A 23,203-nucleotide genomic window follows, 5' to 3' on the forward strand; every position below is an offset into this window, starting at 1 on the left:
AAATGAAGACTTCATTATGTAATTAGAGAAAGCATTGATATTTGCCGCAAATAATTGGTGACATTAGAGACAGAGAGTGTTCCATTAAATCTAAGTCAATACTACTATAATAACGAATAGCTAATAATCTGACGTGGCTAGAAGAACTTACACAAACCCCATAAAAAAGTGGAAGATACAGTTAAAATAACAATATTCAATGCACTATCAATGCCTATAATCATCAGTTTCATAAATTTTAAACGTTAATTTTAAATTAGTCCACTCTAATATAATTTGTAAAGTTTGACACATATTTTAAGAAAATAATTAACGGATGTGTTTTCAACGGAGATAAACTATTAGTACTACACAGATTATAGTGTGTTTTCTTAAAAAAGAGGTGTTATAATAAACCCTAACCAGGAATATTTGGTCTCATATATTATCAATTATTCTATTACTAAGTCAGCACACGCACTAACATACAACTCTATCTCTATTTTTCATCACCAGTCCAAGAATCTTTAGACTTGGGTCCCGTGGGCCCATCTTTCCCAAAAACTTGATCAATCACCTTCACCAATTTATCCAAGGTGTCCTTCAACTTCCCGGGAAGCAAATTCCTCGCGTCCCTCACCTCCGCCGCCGTATCATACTGCACTGTGGGCCCCCACTTCCTCTCATAGTTCAACCACGGCGGCTCCTCCACGGCCTCCCCCTCGGACGCCACCACCACGAACCTCGCCCCTGTATCCACCACCTTGTCGCTCTTGGCCCAATCATTCCTTATCCCGACATCATTCCCGCCGGGCCCCTGCAGAAACAGCCCCTCCTCGTTATTTCCAGCGTGCCCGTTCCTCGAAGAATACCATGCGAACCGTTTCTCCGTTTGATTTTGAAACTGCAGCTCAGAAGCATTAACCCATTTCCCCCCACTGTGTTGGGAGAAATACACTCTGTCAAGAACTCCATCCACGTTTCTCACTCTCAGCGTCACGTGCTCCCAGTCCCCCACGTGCTCGCCGACTTTCCCCAACGCCAATTTGTTAATAAACCCTATTTTCGCAGTCGCGTGGCCGTTGTAAGGATAAAACATCCACACCTGAACAATGGTCGACGCAGACAAAATTTTGATAAAGACAACATTAAATTTTACTACTTCTGTCCAAATAGAAACTTTTGAAACGACACGGGTTTTAATGCATAATTGGTAAAGTAAGAAAAAAGAATTGGTAAAGTAAGAGAGAGAAAAAATAAATAGTAAAGTAAGAGATAGAAACAGAAAAAGCAGTGAAAATATTGTTAGTGGATTGTGAGGTCCACTTCCTATAATAGAAAGTTAACTGACCAAAATGGAAAATATGTTCTATTTTTAAGGGTCGAGCGTTCTAAGCATTAATTTGATAAGCACTAAATTAACACGTTTTTTATAAATATACAAATTTTTAGATCAAAGAAAAAAAATTACTCTCTTTATCCCTCCTTATATGTCTTAGTTTTATTTTGGTTCATCCCTTTTTAAGTGTCCCACTTAATTTTTATTAATTTTTGGTAATAGACCCCATTCACTAACTCATTTACTCACATTTTAATATAAGGAGTACTATTATATATAAAAGCATGACTCGCATACGCCTAAATTTTTCAACTCACTTTCCTTTGTATATCTTAAAACTATATCGAGTGAAGTGAGACATATATTGGGGGAGTGAGGGAGTAATTAGTAGGAGTTTAAGTCCGACCATGCACCTGAATATCTGTGAATGCCCCGTTGAGAACGGCCGGTTTGAAGTGGACGTACGCCTCTGCGCTTGCTATATCCCCGCGTCTAACCTTTTCCTGGGCTTCCTTCTCGTTCGGGAGGTCCATCCAGTACAAGCCGTCATCCGGATCTCCTCCCTTAGGGAGGTTCGCGCCACCCGGCTCAATCCGGACGGGCTTAGACTTGTCCTCTTTGTTGTAGAGCAATGCGCCGTTGCTGAAAAACCAATCCACCGAAGAGGGGTGGTATTTATCGTCGGGGTGGAGATAAACGTACGGGGCGTAGGCTCGGAACCAGGCTTCCATTTGGGTTCGGTTGATCAGCGTGTTGGTTGGGAGTGGGAGAGGCCTCGAGGCTGCTCCCCAAAATAATAGAAACACACATGTAAGAAGCAGCATCGGCCATACACGCTTCTTTGATGAATAACTGCAGAGAAATCAATCCTTTATTAACATGATCCCACCTCAAAAATTGTCTGTGTTTCGATTTATTGGTGAAATTCGGTTTCATTTATTCCGGATTATATAAATTATTATGGAGCTATTCTAATGTAGGTTTGTTAATAGACTCGCATTTCTATAACCACATTTAGCATTTCTGGTTTCTTATAACAATGTTTGAAATATAAAATGAATTTGTTGAATCTCTAATATGTACAAATTATAATAGCATGTACATGACTAGATTGTTCATCATTCATTATGATCAATTCATTGTTCTTGTGAAACTGAGCATGGTAATATTGATTTATGATTATTTGGAAATTGTACATCTTTACATTCTCCTCCCCCATCCCATAATACCCAAATCAAGAAAAGGAAAAACAAAACAAATTAAGAAGAAACAAGGGCCTATTTATATAGAATAATTGACAAAAAAGTTTTGAAGCTACCTTTTAGATGAAGAAGCTTGATGCACACCTTGAATTAGCAGGATTGAGATGAGATATGATCTTATTCCTTTTCCTTTTTTTTTTTTTTTTTTGTGTGTTTGTTATGTGGTTCAACCTACTATTCTACATCATTCCAATTGCTGTTAGTAAAAAGAAAATAGTGAAATGGCCAATGGGCCTTGTAAAAGTGGAAACATGTTTGTTTGTTTTTGTTGCTATTTCTTTGACGAACACTCTTGTGAGGAAGAGCGCACCATGCGCTCCTAATTTTATTAAGATAATAATTATGTGATTATAAAAGTGATTAAATGGGTAATTAACTGTTTGATTGATGATTAAGGAATGGTTGAACAATATTGGTGAAAATAAATTTGGCAAGTAGAACGAAGGCTTTTATGAAGAAAAAAATACAATTTAGACGGTAGCTAGTCAATTCTACAGTCAATTTGGCTGTAGAACAAGACACGAGATTGAGCGCAAAAATTATTTCAAGTATGAACAAAATCGGCCGGTACTAAGCCTATTTACAAGTTAGCCCAGTTATGACCTTCTATAAATCAAGTACACAAGCAGACAAAATATAAATCAGCAGCCATTACAGCAACAGGGTAACACTAAAACTTCATAAATGAAACTCAAGTCTCAAGTACTACTATTATTCTAGACAATCCACCTATAGTTTCCTTCTCCATAGGCAGATACCCAGATAAAGCAAAATCCACATAAAAATTTCTCCCAGTACATATCTGATTTGGATCCTAAATTTCATTTTACAGTACAGATAAAAATTCAAGTGAAAAATCAGAGAACTCTATTTGAAGTTGTGACTTAGAGTATCAGAATTTCTTATTTGACATGACATCGCATTTTATGATGTTCATCACTATATCTTTCACTCTATCAGTGAGAACTGTCGTATTTGTTTTGAGCGAAGAGAAGTTTCTATTTTCAAGCTATAAAGTTTAAGCATTGCCAGCTAACGCTCAACACACTGCACAGTCTAATCACCACTGTCCCTACACTTAATCATAACTATTACAGCATACACTCACAAATAGGTATATTTAGGGCTGCAATTTGCCATTACATCATGTTTTGTTTTCACAAAGCAAAATCTTAGAGATGGTAATCGAGAGAGGCGACATAAAGAAGATAAAACATGGTGGCAAAAGACTTTGTATAGAAAGAGTTTGTATAATTTTTTTGATTGATTGTAAAGCTTACATGGTACCCACATATATAGGGTGGATTACATTATGGGAACTCTCCTAGTTCTATGTACTAGTAAACATTAAAGTCTTAGTCTAGGAACTACCAAAGTACCTTCAATGTAAAATGATTTCCCAATGTATTGGAAAGGTTTACTAGCCGTTGGGCTATTATTGACACTCCCCCTCAAGTTGAGCAACGGTGTTTCCGATGTTCAACTTGGCCAATATTTCTTTGAAGTTCTTTGGACTCACTGCTTTGGTTAGGATGTCCGCCAACTGTTCCTCAGATCGGACAAACGGGAACTCGATAATTCCCTCTTCAAGTTTCTCTTTAATGAAATGGCGATCGACCTCAACATGTTTAGTTCTGTCATGCTGAACTGGGTTCTCGGATATGCTGATTGCTGCTTTGTTGTCACAAAACAACTTGCTTCTGCGGCTTGGAGAAAAACCGATCTCGGTGAGCAATCTTCTAAGCCACATGATTTCCGTAAGTCCACTTCTGATGCCCCGGAATTCAGCTTCCGCACTTGATAGGGCCACAACATTCTGTTTCTTGCTTCTCCAAGTAACCAGGTTTCCTCCGATAAAAGTGAAGTATCCTCCTGTAGATTTTCTATCAACTGGGTTGCTAGCCCAGTCTGCATCCGTATAGCCATCAATTTCCAGATTTTCTCCCCTTTTCAAGAAGATTCCATAGCCAACTGTTCCTTTAAGGTACCTTACTATCCTCAGGGCTGCATCCATGTGTTCTTCTTGGGGTTGGTGCATGAACTGGCTCACAACTCCCACTGAGTATGCGATGTCTGGCCTGGTATGTGAAAGATAGATCAATCTTCCCACTAATCTCTGATATTCTCCTCGATCTGTAGATTTCGCTCCCTCGACAATTTTTAACCCATGATTTGGTATCTTTGGAGTTTCAGCGGGCTTGCAGTCCAGGAGTCCAGTCTCTGCCAATAGATCCAGCACATACTTCTTCTGTCTCAGAAATATTCCACGCCTTGATCTAAGTACTTCTATTCCCAAGAAGTATTTCAAGGAGCCAAGATCTTTCATGTCAAATTCCTTGAACAAGTTTACTTTGAGACTGTTGATTTCTTCGAGGTCATCCCCTGTGATAATCATATCGTCAACATAAATGATGAGACATGTTACCTTATCTCCTCTGCGTTTGGTAAAGAGCGTGTGATCGGAGAGACTTTGTTTGAACCCGTGCTTGATCATTGCTTGACAAAATCTTCCAAACCATATCCTCGGGGATTGCTTCAGTCCATAAAGTGTTTTCTTCAATTTGCATACTTGTCCCGGACCAAATTCTGCATCAAACCCTGGTGGTACTGCCATGTAGACTTCTTTGTTTTTCTCTAATTCCCCGTGAAGGAAGGCATTTGTAACGTCAAACTGGTATAACGGCCAATCCTTGCATGCTGCAACAGATAGCAAAGCTCGGATAGTGCTGAGCTTGGCAACTGGAGAAAAAGTTTCATCATAATCAATTCCATACACTTGGGTGTATCCTTTGGCCACCAATCGCGCCTTGTACCTCTCGATTGATCCATCTGCACGTCTTTTGATGGTGAAGACCCACCTACACCCAACTGGTTTCTTTCCGTCTGGTAAGGTGCACTTTTCCCAAGTTTCATTCTTCATCAATGCATCTATCTCTTTCTTCATTGCTTCTCTCCAGTGTTTATATGTAACTGCTTCCTCAAAAGATTGAGGAATTTCTTCTTCTTCATATAGGGCAGCCTCAAATGCTCGAGCCATCTCTGTGAGGTGTCCTTGGGCTATGTTCGCCACTGAGTACCTTGTTCTTTTTCCTTTCCATTCTGGAGAGTATCTCTTGGGAGGTATTCCCCTTGTGCTTCTGAGCGGTAGCTCATACGGCTTTGGGGTCTCACTGTCTCCGTTCTCCTCGTTCCTGATATCGTCAGTGATATCTAAAGAAAGGGTATGAGATTCAGATTCATTTACCTCAAGATTCGAAGTCGGGGATGACGGTTGGTCAGTAGCTGTGAACTCAGCGGCCTGCTCAGTGGAGTGAGATAGCCTGTTGATAGATTCATGTGGTTCAGGTTCGCTTGCTGGATTGGATTCTCCTGTTTGGTTTTCCCCTGACGGATGATTGATCTCTTGTGAGATGTACAACCATTTTATAGCGGTCAGGGGGAGAGTGAATACTACTACAACCAATATAGCGGTCAGGGGGAGAGTCAACAGGATAATGACCCGCTAAAATGGTTGTAGTAGTATTCATTCTCCACAAAGTCACAGTTCATTGTAGTGTACAGCCGTTTGGTTAGGGGGTCGTAGCATCTGTATCCCTTCTGATTGATTCCGTATCCGAGAAACACACATTTGACAGCACATGGGGAAAATTTGGTCCGGTCCTGTTTTGGAATGTGAACAAAAACCGTACAGCCGAAGATTTTTGGATCGAGGGTAAGGGTGGTCGGTTTTTGTATGGTTTCATGGTTGATAAAAGTGTCTATAGGGGTTTTGAAGTTAAGGATACCTGTCGGTAGTCGGTTCATAAGGTAGACAGAGGTAGCAACGGCTTCTGGCCAGAAGGATGTGGGAACTTTGGAGTCTATGAGAAGGGCCCTGGTAATTTCAAGGATATACCTATTTTTTCGTTCTGCTACCCCATTCTGTTCAGGTGTATAGGCACATGAAGTTTGGTGAACAAGCCCCTTTTCCAAAAAAAAGTTTTTCATATCTGAGTTAACACCCCCATTATCGGATCTAAGAATCTGGATATTCTGTTTGTACTGTGTTTGAACCAGACTGTAGAACTGAGTAAATTTTTCAAAAACTTCTGACTTATTTTTTAAAAAATATACCCAAGTCATACGAGAAAAGTCGTCAATAAAGAGCAAGAAATATCTAAGACCTTGGCCCCCATTGATTGGAGCAGGGCCCCAAACATCCGAGTGAATCAAAGAAAACGGGGTAAGCACTCGAGTATTATTTAATTTGAAAGAATGACGATGGCTCTTAGCCAAATGACAAGTTTCACAATCAAAGGAATGCACACTCGAAGTGATTTTAGGGAACATTAATTTAAGATATCCTATAGAAGGATGCCCTAACCGACGATGTAACAACCAAGCCTGTCTGTCAGTCTGCCCATGAGTCAGGAGTGTTGAACTTTGTTGGGCTATCTCATCCACGTAGTACAGTCCACTTCGTTCAGTGCCACGCCCAACTATCATCCCCATCCTGATATCCTGTAACATACAAAAACGGGGTTGCATTAATAACTTGCAATTGAGCTCCTTTGTCACATGACTAACAGACAATAGTTTATGAGATAGTGTAGGGACAAAAAGACAGTTTGAGAGTCGAAGGGTCGATGAAATATTAATGGTCCCTGCTCCCTCTACCCGGGCTAGGTCCCCACTGGCTGTTTGGACATAGGATTTAGTGGGTTTGGAAATGTGGATGAAATCGGAAGGGTCAAAAGAGATTGTGTCAGTAGCTCCGCAATCAAAAATCCATTTTTCCTCTTTTTCACCAATTTGGGCGGATGAGGAGTAGGCTAAGGCTTTGAAAGAATTTTGACATGGTATATTGGGGTGAAAAATGAAATTCTGGATTTTTTCTGGGGTTTTTTCAGAAATTTCGGATTTTCTAGGTGGTGTTTGAGTGGGTCTGTTTTGAGATTTAAGGAATTTGGGGGGGTGCTTAGCGAATTTTAAAAAATCCGGAGTATATAAACTCCCCCTCTCCCTTTTTTTCTTAACCCTAGCCGCCTTCCCCCTTTCTTCTTCCCGTCTGATGCTTCGACTACCCCTCTCCCCCGTCGCCTCCGCACCGTCTCCGGTCACAATCGCCGGCGAATCGGTGATCTCTAGCTTCTCTTTACCTTCTGACCAAACACGAGCGACCGAGACGGAGGCAATTGCCTTCTCTTCTCCGTTCTTTCCAGTTGCTTTTCCGTCACTGCCTCCGGTGCCGCATCGGTCGGTGCTACCCGCTGAGTTGTCGGCGATGGTAGCTCCAGTTGATGCTGCTGCTGCCGCTGTTGCTCTGTTCCCTCCGCCTCGGTTTTTATTTTGTCGTGGCCGCTTCATTTCCTCCCACCATTCGGGAAAGCCGTGGAGGTGAAAGCAATTTCCGGCGATATGTCGTTTTCCTCCACAGTGGCTGCATGTCAATTTATTCTTGTCGGCCGGAGTTGAGGAGAATTTGGGAGGCGGCGGTGGATATTGGGATCTGCCTCGGTGGATAGCTGCCAGGCCGGCTCCAATTCCGGTTGCTTGTTGGTCGTCAGAGGGTTTAAGGACCTTTTCGTTGGCGGACTCGCGTCTGACCAGTGCGTATGCACTCCTCACAGTTGGTAACGGGTCCTTGTTAAGGATTTCTCTCTTTAATGCATCAAATTTTTCATCCAGAGCCCATAGAAACTGATATAATCTATGTCTCTGTGTGTTGTTGTTGTATTTCTCGATTGCCGCCGGTGTATCCATGGGATTCGGATCCCTTTCATCTATGGAGATCCAGAGCTTCTGGAATTTACTCCATAAGCTCTCCAGACTCATACTCCCTTGTTTCATATTGTATGCTTGTCTGTGAAGGTCAGACACTTGAAATGGATCGGCTCCGCTTCCATACGTGATGGCCAGGCCTTCCCATAAGTCCCGAGCCGTCGCGTATTGGGATACCTCATTGACGAGGTTGGATTCCACGTTGTTGATTATCCAATTGAAGCAACAATGATCTCTCTGTTGCCACTTTGGATAGTGAGGTTCTCCAATTTGAGGGGGGGAGGGTGTAACTCCTGTAATGTGAGATGACAGCCCCTTTCCCCCAATTGCTCGCTCCATCAGGTTCCTCCAAATGGGATAATTATCCCCATTTAGCTTGCTTTGGACATGTACCTCCCCCAAGGATTCTGGTTGGTTTGAGGGTGGAGGATGTTCTTCATCTTGTGTTTTCGGTGGGACATTTATCTGCCTAAGAAGCTCTACTAGTTGGGCAGCAAACTCTCCAGGGAGATTGGCTAACTGTTGGTTTGTTTTTGGGGTTTCTGAATCCGTTTCTGACATGGCTTTTTTGGGTTTTTTTTTCAGGTTTCAAAACTGGCCGGGAAAGGTATATGGGACAGTGATGAAATTTTTCTGAGTCCCCACGATTTCAACCTGCTCTGATACCATCTTAGAGATGGTAATCGAGAGAGGCGACATAAAGAAGATAAAACATGGTGGCAAAAGACTTTGTATAGAAAGAGTTTGTATAATTTTTTTGATTGATTGTAAAGCTTACATGGTACCCACATATATAGGGTGGATTATATTATGGGAACTCTCCTAGTTCTAGGTACTAGTAAACATTAAAGTCTTAGTCTAGGAACTACCAAAGTACCTTCAATGTAAAATGATTTCCCAATGTATTGGAAAGGTTTACTAGCCGTTGGGCTATTATTGACACAAAAGCATCTTTGAACGGCTTGATATATATACTGGACCAAGCTTCAAATGTACTGAAGACATTATGTGCATAAATATACGGTTGAAAATGCAAGAATCTTACCAACAGTAGGTCTAGGGGTCGTCCTCATCTTCAAGATTTCTAGACGAGGAATTATGGATCCTGATGTTCCAATGCCTCTTGCTACTCTAACCTTGCTACCATCTTCTAAGTATTTAATTCCGACTTTACAGGCAAAACATTAGCCACTACTCATACAGGACAACAGGAAAACAAGAAAATGCATTATCATGTCACCCTGTGACTGGATCGACAACCTGAACATTTGAGACATGAAGAGGGGCTTCTACACTGAAAATCCCGCCTTCATGACCCTGCCCTTGCTTGATATGCTTTTCACCTGCAAGGAGATTATTATCAGAAAATGTGTGAAGTAAGGAATCAATAGATTCAATACACTGAGAAAATGCTAGAAATATGAGATACGAACTATCGGTGCCAAAACTGATTAGACACTATACGGCGTGATGCATCACGACACGAACAAAAATGGATAAAGAGCCATTCATCAGTGCAGCTTCCAGCCAACGTGTTCTTTTCTTCTAAGTTCACTAACTACATTGAAATCTTCACCTATTTCAATTTTCATGTATAAAAAGGCCTCATCCAGATGTCCAATAAAAACCGGAAGCTTGTTTGGCATTTTCAATTGAATCAAACAGAGCATTGGATACTAGAAACAAATTCAATCAAATTCAAAATTCTTCAATAATTAATCGAAATGGCTTACCAGATTCTTGCCCTCAACAATTACATAATTCTGAGATCGAACTACACGCTTAACAACACCAGTCTCCCTTTATCTTTACCCCTGATTATCATGACCTGCCAATCATAATTAAAGGAAATTTTGACATCATATCAAGCAGCATACGATTTGAATAGCTCTTACATTATCACCTCTAAGAATCTTCCAGTGATGAATCAGTTTCTGTGCTGATTTCCAACCCATATTGTCCTACACCAATTTCGACTTCTGAAATCAATCAAAGCTTGTACTATACAGAAAATTACAACTACAAATTCTATACCGTTAGCAACTAATCCCTCTGTCTGCTAATAGGAGTTATGTTTTTCCATTTTGCTCCGCTCGTGAATAAGAGTCTCGATTCATAATTACCATAAATGTAAAGAGGTCTCACATTCCGCTAACTCATCACATTCCACTAACTCATTTTACTTTTTTTAATATTTCCTAAAACTCGTGTTTGATAAGACTCCTATTCACATACGGATAGTACACTTTTTTTAATATTTCCTAAAAAGATTCCTATTCAAATACGGAGAGTCTATTCACATACGGATAGTACACGAAAACCAATAAGCAAAAAAGTTGACTGGACACCTGAAGATTTCAGTTTGCGCAACACATAGATGAAAAGGGTTTTAGTCTTAGCACATGATTCAAGTTCAAAGAATTGGGATTTAATATTGGGCTTTAATCAAATCGGCCCATCATCTGTTGTTTTCTAGCTTTCGGAATTTGGGTTTCGGGGCTAATAATTTTCAACGCAAAATGAATATATTTAGGTGTAATCATAAATAATAATACAGGCTTCTATTAGAAATGGACCTCTCACACCTTAAAAGGCCTCATAAAAGGGAGGGTTATCCACACTTATATAGAGAAGCTAGGATCATCATCAAACCGATGTGGAACAAGATATTAGAATTTTAACAGCTTCCATCATACTGCTAGATAACTATAATACCAGAATTTAGATTTCGAGCTAATAATTTTCGACACAAAATTAATATATTTAGGTTTAATCATAATGATAATACATGTCTACATTTTTCGACACAAAATTAATATATTTAGGTTTAATCATAATGATAATACATGTCTATAATAGATAACTATAATACCCGAGAAAATAGTAATATAAATATCTATATTTAGATATTACCAATTTGATACATAAACATAATATACTTAAAATTTTAAATTTAAATAAATTTAATAAAACAATTAGTTTCGTTATTTATTGTATTATATGCAGCAATAAGAAAGAAGTGATATAGAAATTTTATGTCGAATCGTAACATGATTTCGAGCTTAATTTGAATTAATTATGCAATATTTAGTAAAAAAATATTTTTTTATTTAAATATATAAATATTTTAAGTAAAGTTTAATTTTTTTTTAAAGTGTCACCAAATGATTAGTACTATAAAATTTATTTTAAATCAATTAATATTTATAAAATAATTTTCAATATAAAATGTTAAAAAAAGTTCGGGTACGTACTGTTTATCATTACCCATTACCAATAGTCCTAATTCCAATACTATTACTAATACTAAAACTAAAACTAAAGCTAAAGTACTAGGAGTAAAAGTTAAGTTAGGATTCTGTTTTGCTTTGCACTTTTGTTCTTCCGCCGCCGCCGCCGCCGCCGCCCACCGCCACGACGAGCACCGTTCTCACGGCCTCAACAAAATCCGGCGGTGACTAATTGATTTCTTCGGAACGCCACACTCCGTCGTTCTTTTCCGCGCCGCACTTCATCATCCCTACTTTTTTAACCCTCTCTTCATCCTTCTTCTCAGGTACTCTTCTCTCTTTCTCCTTCTTTCCTTTCTTTTCTTCTACGCACATATTCAAGTGCGAAATCCGGCACTACGCTAAGTTCTGAATTGTTACGGTGTACTGGATCCATCTTATCTAATCTTGGTTAATTTTATAGTTTCTCTGGTTTATTCATAAGTACTCTGACGAATTCCTCTTTATAACATGTCCTTTTAGCGATAAATCTCCTTCCATTTATATACCTAATTCTTAAATTAATCTATTGACCAAATCCTGACTCTGAACTGATCCAAATTGCATTATTTTTATGGCTAAATTCAATTCACAGTGTTGAGTGATGCATAAAACCTAATTGAGTTAAATTCTGATAGCTCTCTCTGTGTCTGGGGGATGAAGTAGTGAATGTGATGATCTGATTTTGATCAATTCTCATTGCATTTTTAGTCTTATTGTGGCAGGATGTATACATTGCTATACCTATTAATCCTTTTGAGGGGCTGCAGTTTAGTTTCTGGTAAATGGTGGGTTAAAGTAAAGTATAGTGTTTGTGGGGATTTTGTCAAATTGTATGTTTCATTTGCTTTTATAGAAGATTCAGCAATTGTATGTTTTGAGCAATATGTCCATCAGCTATGGTAAGAGGTTAAGCAATTGTGTGGTTTATGTATAGTCAATTTAGGTATGAATCGGGCGGTTGTTGCAGCCGGCAAGAGGAAGAGAGCTAGTGAACCATCTCTAACAAGAGATGAGCAGCAGATCCTTGATTTGATCCTCAGCAAAGAGGGTGCCGGCATCCAGCCGAGAGAGATCAAATATCAGCTTAAGATCCCTGACCCTGTCATCACCAAAGCAAACAAAACCCTCCTGGCTAAAAATTTGATTAAAGAGGTGAAAGGCATTCAACGAGGGGGTGCAGCAAGGAAAATCTTCATGGGATTCAACTTCACCCCCTCTGACGTAGTTAGTGGGGGCATCTGGTACGAGGATGGGAAGATCGACACTGAATTTGTTAATGGTCTTAAAATGCTCTGCCTTTCGATGGTGAGGAAGAGCAAGGTTGCTACCCTGGATGGGCTCCACAAGTTCGTGAAAGAGGCCAAGGTGGCGAAAGTTGAAATCCCTAAGCCACAGCTCGATGAATTGCTGACTTCAATGGTACTAGAGAAGGAATTGGTGGAGGTGAAGAGCACTGGTATGGGAGCCTTTTGTGGGATTCGCGTTGGAGAAACATGTTACAAGCTTCCAACTGCAGGACGAGGGGTGGCAAAGGGTTCGATTACAGGTGCATTTGCTTCGATTCCTTGTGGTGCGTGTCCCAGGATTGATCTCTGCACACCCGATGGGGTCATCTCTCCCACTACTTGCGTCTATTTCAATCAGTGGTTAGACATCAAACTCTAGACTCCCAATTTATTGTCATTCATTAGACCTTTTGTTGGTATAGATGCTTCCTTGAGTTGAGACGCACACATTTAAGGCTATAGTAATGCTAGCAACCAAATATGGATCATAGAGAAACTCAGCTTGTTTTTATCTTTTACAACAAGAATTCAGCTTGTTAGTTCTCTCATTTTTTTTTAGTTCAGTCACAATTCCTTAATCTACAGAGTATATTCGTGTCCCTAAATTTAACTTCGACCCATTTTGTCACCAAACATTATGAAGCTGATTTTCTTGGCCACGCGATTTTAAAAATTAGATGCAAAATCATTAAATTTGTATTTGTTTGCAACTATGTATAGTGAAAAAAAATCCAATCGCTTGTGTGTTGATGTTTTTCTACCATGAATACTCTGACGTCTTTTAACTAATTGAATACAGTTTCACAAAATCAATTGTTATAAAAAAATGCAATTTCTTAAAAAATAATCACTGTGGTATGATTTCCGGACAATTTGTGTTGTTTAAATTCAGATCAATGTTACAAATTTTACAAATTAGATAAAAGTCAGGCTATTTTACATTTTTCAATCCATGCCATTTAAATAAAATAACTCTAAAATTTTAGGTGAATAAAATATATCGGCTGAATAGTCAAATACATTTATTCGCAGGGATACAATTGATGATCATTGTTTCAGTCAATAGGAGACAAAAAGCTTCCCAATTAAAGATCAAGTACCTCAAGACTTGCACTCTTGCAGCAAAAACAAGAACCAAGATGCACTTAATTAATATTCAGAAATTATCTTCTTCTTTCTTTTCCAAACCTACGAGAATCAGCATAACACCAGCAATAAACAGAAAACTGGTAACAACAGTAAAGCTAATAACTCGATCAAAAAGCAACTTGGTGGTAAAATCTTCGACCAAACTCGGACATCTGCCTCAATCCCCAATTCCACAGAATGCTCACAGAAATTCTGCAAGCCTGAGGAAATCATATGCGGCGCTTCTTTGGAAGACGGCAGCCATTATGTGGTTTCCTAGTCGTATCCTCGATGTATACAACAGGATTTACATCTCCACGTGAATGAGTGTACCCGTCTTTGAAGGCCAATATAGAATCCTTCTTCCTCCTAAAAAAGGTGAATCCGCTCACTTTCACCACGACTGATTTGATTTTCATCTGCTTCACTACTCGTCCCATATACTCAGCAGCTGCTTCACCTGAATACCGGCCAGGTTTATCTCCTTTTGCAGCCACTTGACCAGCAGAAACCGACATCTTTCTGTTGCCTTTATAATCAGTTAAGGTGACGTAAGAATTGTTTCGCATCAACTTAATGTGGACGATATCAGCATTTGACTCTCGTTGCGACTGCTGATAAAATGCAGGGCCTCCTATTGGACCTCTGCCCTGGACATCATCAAGTCTCTGCATTCTTCCTGCTCCGGGTCTTTCATCTTGGAGTAATCCACGAACATAGTCCATATTAGGCAGTGGAGTTCTTCCTGACTCGTTTTCAAGTGGAGGTGGCCCATTCACGCCATTTCCTCTTTCTCGGTTCAACAATTGAGCATAGCCAACGGAACCAAGATTACGCCCTACCCCAACCTCATGTGGAGGTAGTCCATTCACACCTCCTCTTTCCCGGTTTAGCAACTGATCGTAGCCAATGGAACCAAGATTCCATCCCCCAACCTCCTGTGGAGGTAGTCCATTCACACCATTTCCTCTTTCCCTATTTAACAACTGATCATAGCCATTTGAACGAAGATTCCTTCCTACCCCAACTTCTGGTGGAGGTCTTTCGCCTACACCATTTCCACTTTCCTCTGTTGCCTGCCTGTGATTCCTTCCTGCCTCGACCTCTGGTTTTTCTCCAGAATGTAAAAAACTCCTGAAACTCAACGCACAAGGCAAATGAACATTCCCTGCCGCTCTGACCAAGCCCAGTTTCATGCCCAGGTTTCCCAAAATTGACATGGGAAGATGTGTCTCAATTTTCAAACTCCTGGGTAATCCTACATAACAAGATACACATGAAAAAGTTACACAAGGCAGTAGTCTAGAAGACTGGAAGTATGAACCAACAAGCTAATTCTATTTCTCTATTAAACCAAACCCACAGGCAGAAAGGTAATTCAGCACTCAATAGGGATCACAGCAACAATAAAACACTAAAACTTAATAAAGAAAACTAAAGTCTCGATCACCATTCACCACAGACTACAAGTTTTACATTTTATCGCCTTCTCCAAAAATCTGGGTTCATAGTGTTTGGAGTGAATTATATTCAAAGTAAAGCATATGCAAAGGCCCGATGCCATGCAGGTCATGTAGAAAATTTTATATATAATTCATGGCAATCTATCTCTAGGTTCCTTCTCCAGAGGAAGGAAGATACATTGGCATGAGGGCAGGATAAGGCAAAAATCCACATTCAAAAAATCAAACTTTCTCCTAGTATTTATCTGAGATCTGATTTGAAGTTCCTAAATTTCATTACAGTGTAGAGTAAAAAATTCAAGTACAAAATAGGTCACATCTATTAGAAATTTAGAAATTGTAACTTCAGCATAGGATTTAGTATTTGACATGACATCCCTTATAAAATACACTATATGAGGTTCATCACTATATCTTTCAAATCACACCAATGAGAACTACCATATTCATTGTGAGCCAAGAGAAGGTGAAATTATCACTAGCTGACCCTACACTCAAATGTAATCACTAGAGCATCCGCTCACATAGGGGTACATTTCAAGCTGTATTCTGCCATTATAAAATGTCTTGTCTTCAACAAAGCAATAGCAACTTTCAACCGCTCCATATAAACGCAGAAACAAGCTCAAATGATTTGAAGACGAATAAGGTATGTGCATAAATATGCGGGTAAAAATGTAAGAATCTTACCAGCGGTAGGTCTAGGGGCCTTCCTCATCTTCGAGATTTCTGGACAAGGAATTATGGATCCAACTTTGCAGGGCTTCCTACAGTTAAAACATTAGCCACCTCATTTGGGACAACAGGGAAACGAGCAAAATGCATTATCATCTCACCCTGTGACTGGATTGACAGCCTGAACATTTGAGACACGAAGAGGGGCTTCTACAGTGAATATCCCGCCATCATGACCCTGCCCTTGCTTGATGTGTTTCTTCAGATGCAAGGAGATTATTATCAAAAAATGTGTGAAGTAAGGAATCAATTATACACCAATAACGTTTTTCCTTTGAGTTCACTCCTATAATTAAAATAGCTCATTTCGTTTTTCACTTGAATCAAACAAAGTGTTTGGATAGTAAAATCACATCCAATCAAATACTTCTACAAATTTCTTCAATAACTAATCCAAATGGCTTACCAGATTCTTGCCATCAACAATAACACGATTCTGAGATCGAATTACACGCTCAACAACAGTCTCCCCTTTATCATTACCCCTGAATACCATGGCCTGCCAATCATAATGACCGAAAAAATTGAGAAGAAAATCCTTGGCAATAACAGCGAAACTCGACAAAATATCAGAAGAAGAAGCATATGATTTCAGTTTCCCTTACATTGCTCCCTCTAGGAGTCTTCCATTGATAAATCAGCTTCTGTGCTGCCTTCCAACCCATTTTCTCCTACACCGGTTTCAGCTTCCGAAATCAATTCAAAACTTCTTTTATACAGCATAAAACAACTAAAAATTCTACAAATTAGTAACCAGTAAGAAACCAAACAGGTGATAATTGAATGGATACCTGAAGAATTCAGATTGCGCACCGCAAATGAATGAAAAGGGTTCAAGTCTTAACTCATGAGAGCTGTTCAACAATTGGGGTTTCTTGCAGCAGCGTGGTGACTGAATAGTTGGGCCGAATCAATGGGCTTCAATCACGGTCGGCCCATCACTAGTTTCTTTTTTCTGCTTTTCTGGTTTGGATTCCAGAGTTCATGTTAATTAAAGGGAAGTTTAGCTAAATTTTTAGTTGTCCCATATTTTTTTAAAAATTTGATGACAAATTGTGAAGTTTCAAAATTCACAATTATCATGTAATGATTTTTTCCGAGCAAATGAGACCTAAATTGGTTCATATATGTAGATTTTTGGTGATGTTGACGAATAGAAATATAGACGTGCATGATTGAACGGACGTTGTTTTGAGCCTAAGAAAATATAAAAAATAAATAAAACAAATTTAATCAAAAAGGACAATTAATTTTTTCGAAAATTTGTGATTCTATCATTCAGTTTTGAAAGGTGGAGGGACGACAAACTGAAAATCTAATTAGGCACAAAATTGTTTAATTGTTTTTAATTTTTATTTGTAGCCAGATAAAAAGGATTTTCTAATTGTTTGTAATTTTTTGCAAAAAATTGTTTCCCCCATTTAGTTTAAATTGTTAAATATATTGGCTAAATAAAAGGAGGGTCGAGTATAACTAGGCAAATATTGACTCATTATAAACCTTATTTTTATTAGCAATGTATGTATTATTCCGTTATTAGCTCACGGAGATAATAGTTGATACAAACAGCACAAGATGCAAGCCATTATATTTCCAGATTTTACATAACGTCTTATATACACACATTAATATATTATAGACATTATATAGTGAATCTGGTTGAATATACTTAAGCCGATTATTTAGGTAAGAACCCATTGGTGTGTTCAGAAACACACACTAGGTGGTGGAGAAGAGATCTTGGCAATCTTATTGGCCAGTGGATCCCAGTCGCCTCCCTGCTTCCCACAATGACCAGCAGTCAGTGCATCCGCCTGGACCGAACCATAACCCGAAAAACCTGCTGGTGAGGGCTGAGCAACAAGCTTGGCGTTCTCGGCCTTGGCCTTCAGTCGAAGACGCTCCGCCCGAGAGCCAATGATCTGTCCAAGGATAGAACCTGCAATGGTTATTGCCATGGCAGTTTTAGGCATCAAGACAGACTTCCTGAGCATGGCTATGAAGGGGACTGCAGCATGCACTGCAGTGAACCATGAGGGTGAGAACTTTCGGGTATGTTCTCTCCATACGCCTAATGGAATGTTGGCTGCGATGCCCAAGCAGCCAATGGCAAGTATTTTTGCAGGTAATGGCTGTGGACGAATGGTTTTAACTAGGGTGGTCTTGGCAAGGGCTGCCCTGGCTGCAATTACCGCGGGTGGACACTTGAGCTTGATTCCAGGCGGTGGTCGAAGAGCTGTCGCCACAAGTGGAAGAATGCCACTTACAGCTCTGTAAGACTTGGCCAGTGGACAGTTTCCTGTTGTTAGCCACTCGGTTCCAAGTGCCTCGTGTTCTGAGGAACCACCCTGAAAATCATATACTCGTCCGTTAATCATGATCAAGGGATGCCTGTGCTGTAAAGTGAAAAAGTTACTACCTTAGAAGAATGCTCTTGTTTTCTGGATGACTCAGATTCCTTATTCTGTTTCTTTCTAAAGAAAGAATGAAAACCGAAAGGCCCTCCAGGTCCAAATGCTGACATGCTGATAGATGCTGCTTTTAATTCCAAACGGTTGAACTCTGGCACAGGCACAGTTTCCAGTTTGTCAACGTCCAGAGGGAGAGGAAGTACCCCATCTTTCCCATGAAAAAGCTTGAAGGCCAAGTCAAAATTGGGACCATCCTCAAAAATTGGGCCTTTGGCTCCTTTACGCTGAACATAAATTGAAGAAAGGAATTTAAAACGGTATACTTGATGTACCAAGGGAGAAGAAGATAGCATAAACTGGAAACAGATTATATTAAATTAGGAGAAGGAGAAACCAACTTACAGGAACAGGAATACTCAGAGGAGCAAAAGAAAAGTTGGTTGGCTTATCTATATTCCTCAAGAATGGACATTTTTTAATATCCTGCTCGATGAAGGAACAATCAGAAGGTTCCAAATTCAGTGGCTTGAAGAGGAAATCCATTAGTTTCTCCCAGGAGCTACTTATCTGTGGGTAGAAAATGATTTACTACAAGATTCAGTACTTTAAAAGATACTTAGAATATATTACCAGGATGTATCATGATTCATGAAGGGTTGAGTAATATGAAGAGGAAAATTAACACCACTAAAAGTTTAAAACAGAAAATTTGGTTCACCATCATTTGCAAGCAGAGTCATGGAGTTGCTAATAGGAACAACTTAAGGGCCATGACAGCTTGGTTGTTACTCATTAAAGCATAAACTCAATATTAACAGCATGTAAAAAGTAGGAGTGCAAAACAAATCACATTAGGAACTTTGACACAGATAGAACTTTACTCTTAATCACAGATACACAGTAACTTGACATACATCTATAGGAGATGATTAGAGCTTGGTTCGACATTTGAATTTTTTGTTTAATTAAATCTCTTTTTCCTGAATTTGTGCCCTCAGTCAGCTAATCGTGCTTTTTATGCAAATATTGACAATTTGCACTTGATGCAAGTGTTATCATACAACAAAAAAAAAAGTAATAAACAAATATCTTTTAAAAGATGGAGGTCTTCATTAGTATTCTTAGACCAAGAAACTTTAACCCGATGATCAATCTAGTTCTTTAGCAACGAACTGTCCGACATGCGCAAATAAACATTATCACCAGCAGCCAAGCCACAAAACCCCAACAGCCACATAAAGCAGTGAATAAATAACATGAGTTGTACAATTAGAAAGGACTGGTTTAAATTTAAAGTGGATCAAATGAAAGACTCTATTCAACAATCAAGCACACAACTTCTGAATCAAGGAACTTAAACCTCAAAACTGAACCTTAGCAGCTCTTCTGTTTCATCTGAATGTCATTAAAATCATCTAATTCCGAAGGCTCAAACCAAATTAAAATAACTACAAACCGGATTTGCAATGCAAAAACAAAATACAATAGCTTTACGTTCAATTCATCTCCTAGTTCACTATATCCAACCGAATCACATCACATGCTTACAGAAAATTCAGGAAATGAAGAATCACACGACGAAAATTAGAGCAGCAAAATTGCAGTAATAAAGAGAATATCGACGTACAAATAGGGGGGAATGGTAAAATAGGCTTCCAGCCGGTGACGGCGGCAGAGCTACGGCAGTAGGAGAGACGTGTGGAGAGCACAATACCGAACGATGCAGAATCAAGGAGCTGAGAATTATTGTGGCCAGATGTTCCACATTATTTTAATTTCACATTTAATATCAGCACTTCGCACGTGGAAAACCGGCTCTTCCGGTCAAACTTGGCGGCTTACTTATATATGCCGGTCAATTTCCGGTTCATGGCTGAGGATTCAGGCTTGTGCGTGGGTGGGCAATCGCAGGCCCACTACGACAAAATAGGTGGCAGAAAATCAATTGGGAATGGAAAAAATGAAAAATCGATGGTCATGAATCATGATAGAATTGATTGCCATTTAATTTTAGGCTTTGAGAAATTTATTTTATATCAATTGGATGCGAGTATTAAAATTTAAAACAACTTAGTTGGGAATCTATATCTATCAATTTTATACTATGTAGAGTTTAGTCAACATTTACATTACATCTTTGTCATTTTCCTCACAGTGAGAAGAGATATTTATATTTTCAAATCATGTGACGCTCTTGATTTAGAAGCTAGGCCCAATAGAATTAATTATAGATTCATAATTCTTTATAGTAACTCGATTATCCCAAGTTAATCCAAGTATTTTTTGCAAAAAAATTAAAAAATTGTATCTAGTGAATTAATTGAAAAGAGAATAAATTAGATAATTAATATAAAGAATAAAATACACCATGAAAGATAATAGAGTAGGTAAAAAGAAAATAATTGAATTTATTAAAAGAAAAAATTACTCATTTAACTTTAAACATGCCAAAAAGAAAAGTAGTACGAGGAAAATAAATTGGGATTGATAAATTGTGAATAAATTGTGTGCTATAAATATAATAATCTAAATATCAGTTGTTTTATTTATAATGCCCGATTTGATTGAACTACTAGTCTTAGGTACTTTAAAGGAAGCCCAATTGCTTATTTGGGCTTTACTGCTCGTGATATTAAAAAGTTAAACAAGTGCTGATGGACTTGGCAAAACCCAATGTAATTATATCCTTGAATGAAGAAGAATCGAATATTCATCATTTATTAATACATACTCCCTCTGTTCCATAATAATATAGTCATTTTACCATTTTGGTACATTCCATATTAATAGAATCATTTCCATTTTTAGTAAATGTCAACATATTTTTTCACACGTACTTTAGTATCTCTTACTTTTTTCTCTCTTCATCTTTCTGCATTTTTCATTTTCCATTTTCTTCACCATTTATTTAACAAACCTAACACAATTTTTCTTAATCTCCGTGCCGAAAAGAAACAGAACAGAGGGAGTACTAACCACCAATTGACTTATTTCTCTCTCTTTGAAAAATAAAAAATAAAGAAAAACATTGATATCGTATGTTTTAAATGATCATAGTTCAATTCAAATTCTACCGCCGACTCTAACTTAATTTTTCTAGAAAATACATACATAGTAGTACAAGTAAATACTCACCTATATTTCACTTATCTATCGAGTATTGAATGTGGTGTTTGCTTTGAGTAATTATGCAAGATTGAATGATATAATCCAACTTAAACAATTTTTGGTTTGCATAATAAATTAATATGACATGGTAGATCATTTGGACCCTATCTACTCACTCAATTTGGTGATTATTTAATCATCATCCGATCTATAATACAGTACAAAGTTCTCAAATACTCTTTCAAATGTTATTACTATTGGTTTTCTTTATTCTGAATCAGTAATATTTTATTTACATGTAGTCATAATCCTTCATTTTATCCTATACAAACAAGCAATCAACCCAAACATAACACTAAAAGTGATTGCGAATTACCTAATGAACTCAATCCTTTCAATCGTATCTATCTCGTACCCCAAACAAAACATCTCAAGCAGTACTAATAATAACTATACACCAAAATATCTCTTTTGATCCCACAAAATTAATGGAAGCTTTGTGGTAGCTAGTACAAAAATATTCCTCAAAATTAGGATGAGGATTGCAGTGGCACTTATATATATGTGGTCTGTTTTTTAGTACTTTTGTAATTTTCCATCATTAGGTAGCATGCCATGTGGGAGGATGGACTTTGGATATAGTTTTTATTTTTTTATTTTTTTTATTTTTTATGATTAGATCAACTCGCCTGCATGCACAATATTGTAGGTTTTCAATCATTTAGGTAACAAGTCATGTGGGAAAATGAACTTTCAATTTTATTTTTTGTTTTTTGTTTTTTAAATGAGAGCGACTCAAATGCAAAACTATGCAGTAAATCGCACTAGAATAAATGAAAAATCTAACACAAACTCATTGAATTAATGATCATTCAATTAGTTTTGTTCGTTCCTTTCGTGTTTACATCAGCTCTGATTTCTTTACAAGTTGCTACTAGTGGTTATAGGACTATATATTACTAGTGTCCTACTTCGTGTCATTATCAAGTTTTGAATCTTTTTTCTCAATTTTTAGTGTATTTTTTACTTGATTCAATTTTTCATTTGATCGACAACCATGGACCATGCATGGTTCACCAATTCGATTAGAGTATTAACTTCTTTAATTATTTAGTATTTTTTAAAATTTCAAATGATTATTTGGGTTGATCATTAAATATTTTGAATGTCTAAAATTTCTATAATTAATACTCCTACTACTCTCACTACTCAGGGGTCACTATGTAGTAGTCATATAAACCAATCTAAAATAGTAGAATTAATAATGGTATGCGAGACAAGAGTTGGAACTTGTAATGGAACGAAATAAAAGTTATGATTAATAGAAAAAAGAAAATAAAATCTAAGGAAACTTTTGGCTACTATAGATGTCTCATTTTAATTTTTAAACCGTTCACAAAAATTCCATTTTTAATTTATATCAAGAGTAATCACTTATGGATCCCGTAACTATTCATCGT

At 38.1% G+C, this 23,203-nt stretch overlaps 4 protein-coding genes, 1 long non-coding RNA gene and 1 pseudogene across 6 annotated transcripts; 2 read left to right on the forward strand and 4 right to left on the reverse strand.

Annotated features, from left to right (window-relative positions):
- Window positions 1-326: 326 nt before the first annotated feature.
- Window positions 327-2,165, reverse strand: LOC125211386 (hypothetical protein At1g04090-like). The gene is made up of 2 exons (XM_048111149.2): window positions 1,732-2,165; window positions 327-1,084 (listed from the first exon to the last, which is right to left on the reverse strand). The coding sequence occupies exons 1-2, from the start codon at window positions 2,140-2,142 to the stop codon at window positions 479-481; spliced, it is 1,017 nt and encodes a 338-aa protein (XP_047967106.1). The 5' UTR covers window positions 2,143-2,165; the 3' UTR covers window positions 327-478.
- Window positions 2,166-4,055: 1,890 nt separating this feature from the next.
- On the forward strand, window positions 4,056-4,744 carry LOC148930000 (uncharacterized; annotated as a pseudogene).
- A 4,624-nt stretch (window positions 4,745-9,368) lies between these two features.
- Window positions 9,369-10,344, reverse strand: LOC125211162 (uncharacterized). Its single transcript, XR_007174466.2, has 3 exons — window positions 10,236-10,344; window positions 10,074-10,168; window positions 9,369-9,683 (listed from the first exon to the last, which is right to left on the reverse strand). It is a non-coding gene; the product is annotated as an uncharacterized LOC125211162 (long non-coding RNA).
- Window positions 10,345-11,642: 1,298 nt separating this feature from the next.
- On the forward strand, window positions 11,643-14,077 carry LOC125213531 (DNA binding / DNA-directed RNA polymerase). Its single transcript, XM_048114130.2, has 3 exons — window positions 11,643-11,896; window positions 12,547-13,258; window positions 13,931-14,077. The coding sequence occupies exons 2-3, from the start codon at window positions 12,558-12,560 to the stop codon at window positions 13,962-13,964; spliced, it is 735 nt and encodes a 244-aa protein (XP_047970087.1). The 5' UTR covers window positions 11,643-11,896; window positions 12,547-12,557; the 3' UTR covers window positions 13,965-14,077.
- Window positions 13,868-17,135, reverse strand: LOC125213530 (uncharacterized). The gene is made up of 6 exons (XM_048114129.2): window positions 17,016-17,135; window positions 16,830-16,895; window positions 16,631-16,723; window positions 16,326-16,423; window positions 16,180-16,256; window positions 13,868-15,284 (listed from the first exon to the last, which is right to left on the reverse strand). Exons 2-6 carry the CDS (start codon window positions 16,887-16,889, stop codon window positions 14,257-14,259), a joined length of 1,356 nt encoding a protein of 451 aa, XP_047970086.1. The 5' UTR covers window positions 16,890-16,895; window positions 17,016-17,135; the 3' UTR covers window positions 13,868-14,256.
- A 573-nt stretch (window positions 17,136-17,708) lies between these two features.
- On the reverse strand, window positions 17,709-20,412 carry LOC125211371 (uncharacterized). Of its 2 annotated transcripts, none has more exons than XM_048111123.2 (4): window positions 20,263-20,412; window positions 19,038-19,202; window positions 18,644-18,919; window positions 17,709-18,572 (listed from the first exon to the last, which is right to left on the reverse strand). In XM_048111123.2, exons 2-4 carry the CDS (start codon window positions 19,176-19,178, stop codon window positions 17,931-17,933), a joined length of 1,059 nt encoding a protein of 352 aa, XP_047967080.1. In that variant the 5' UTR covers window positions 19,179-19,202; window positions 20,263-20,412; the 3' UTR covers window positions 17,709-17,930. The 2 variants fall into 2 exon arrangements, with proteins under 2 accessions (XP_047967080.1, XP_088922915.1); XM_089066789.1 differs by lacking the exon at window positions 20,263-20,412 and adding an exon at window positions 20,184-20,244.
- Between the last annotated feature and the right edge of the window lie 2,791 nt (window positions 20,413-23,203).

This window comes from Salvia hispanica, chromosome 3 (genome assembly GCF_029641045.1).
Source record: "Salvia hispanica isolate PSC_SH4W2 chromosome 3, Shi_PSC_v1, whole genome shotgun sequence".
Taxonomy (NCBI): domain Eukaryota; kingdom Viridiplantae; phylum Streptophyta; class Magnoliopsida; order Lamiales; family Lamiaceae; genus Salvia; species Salvia hispanica.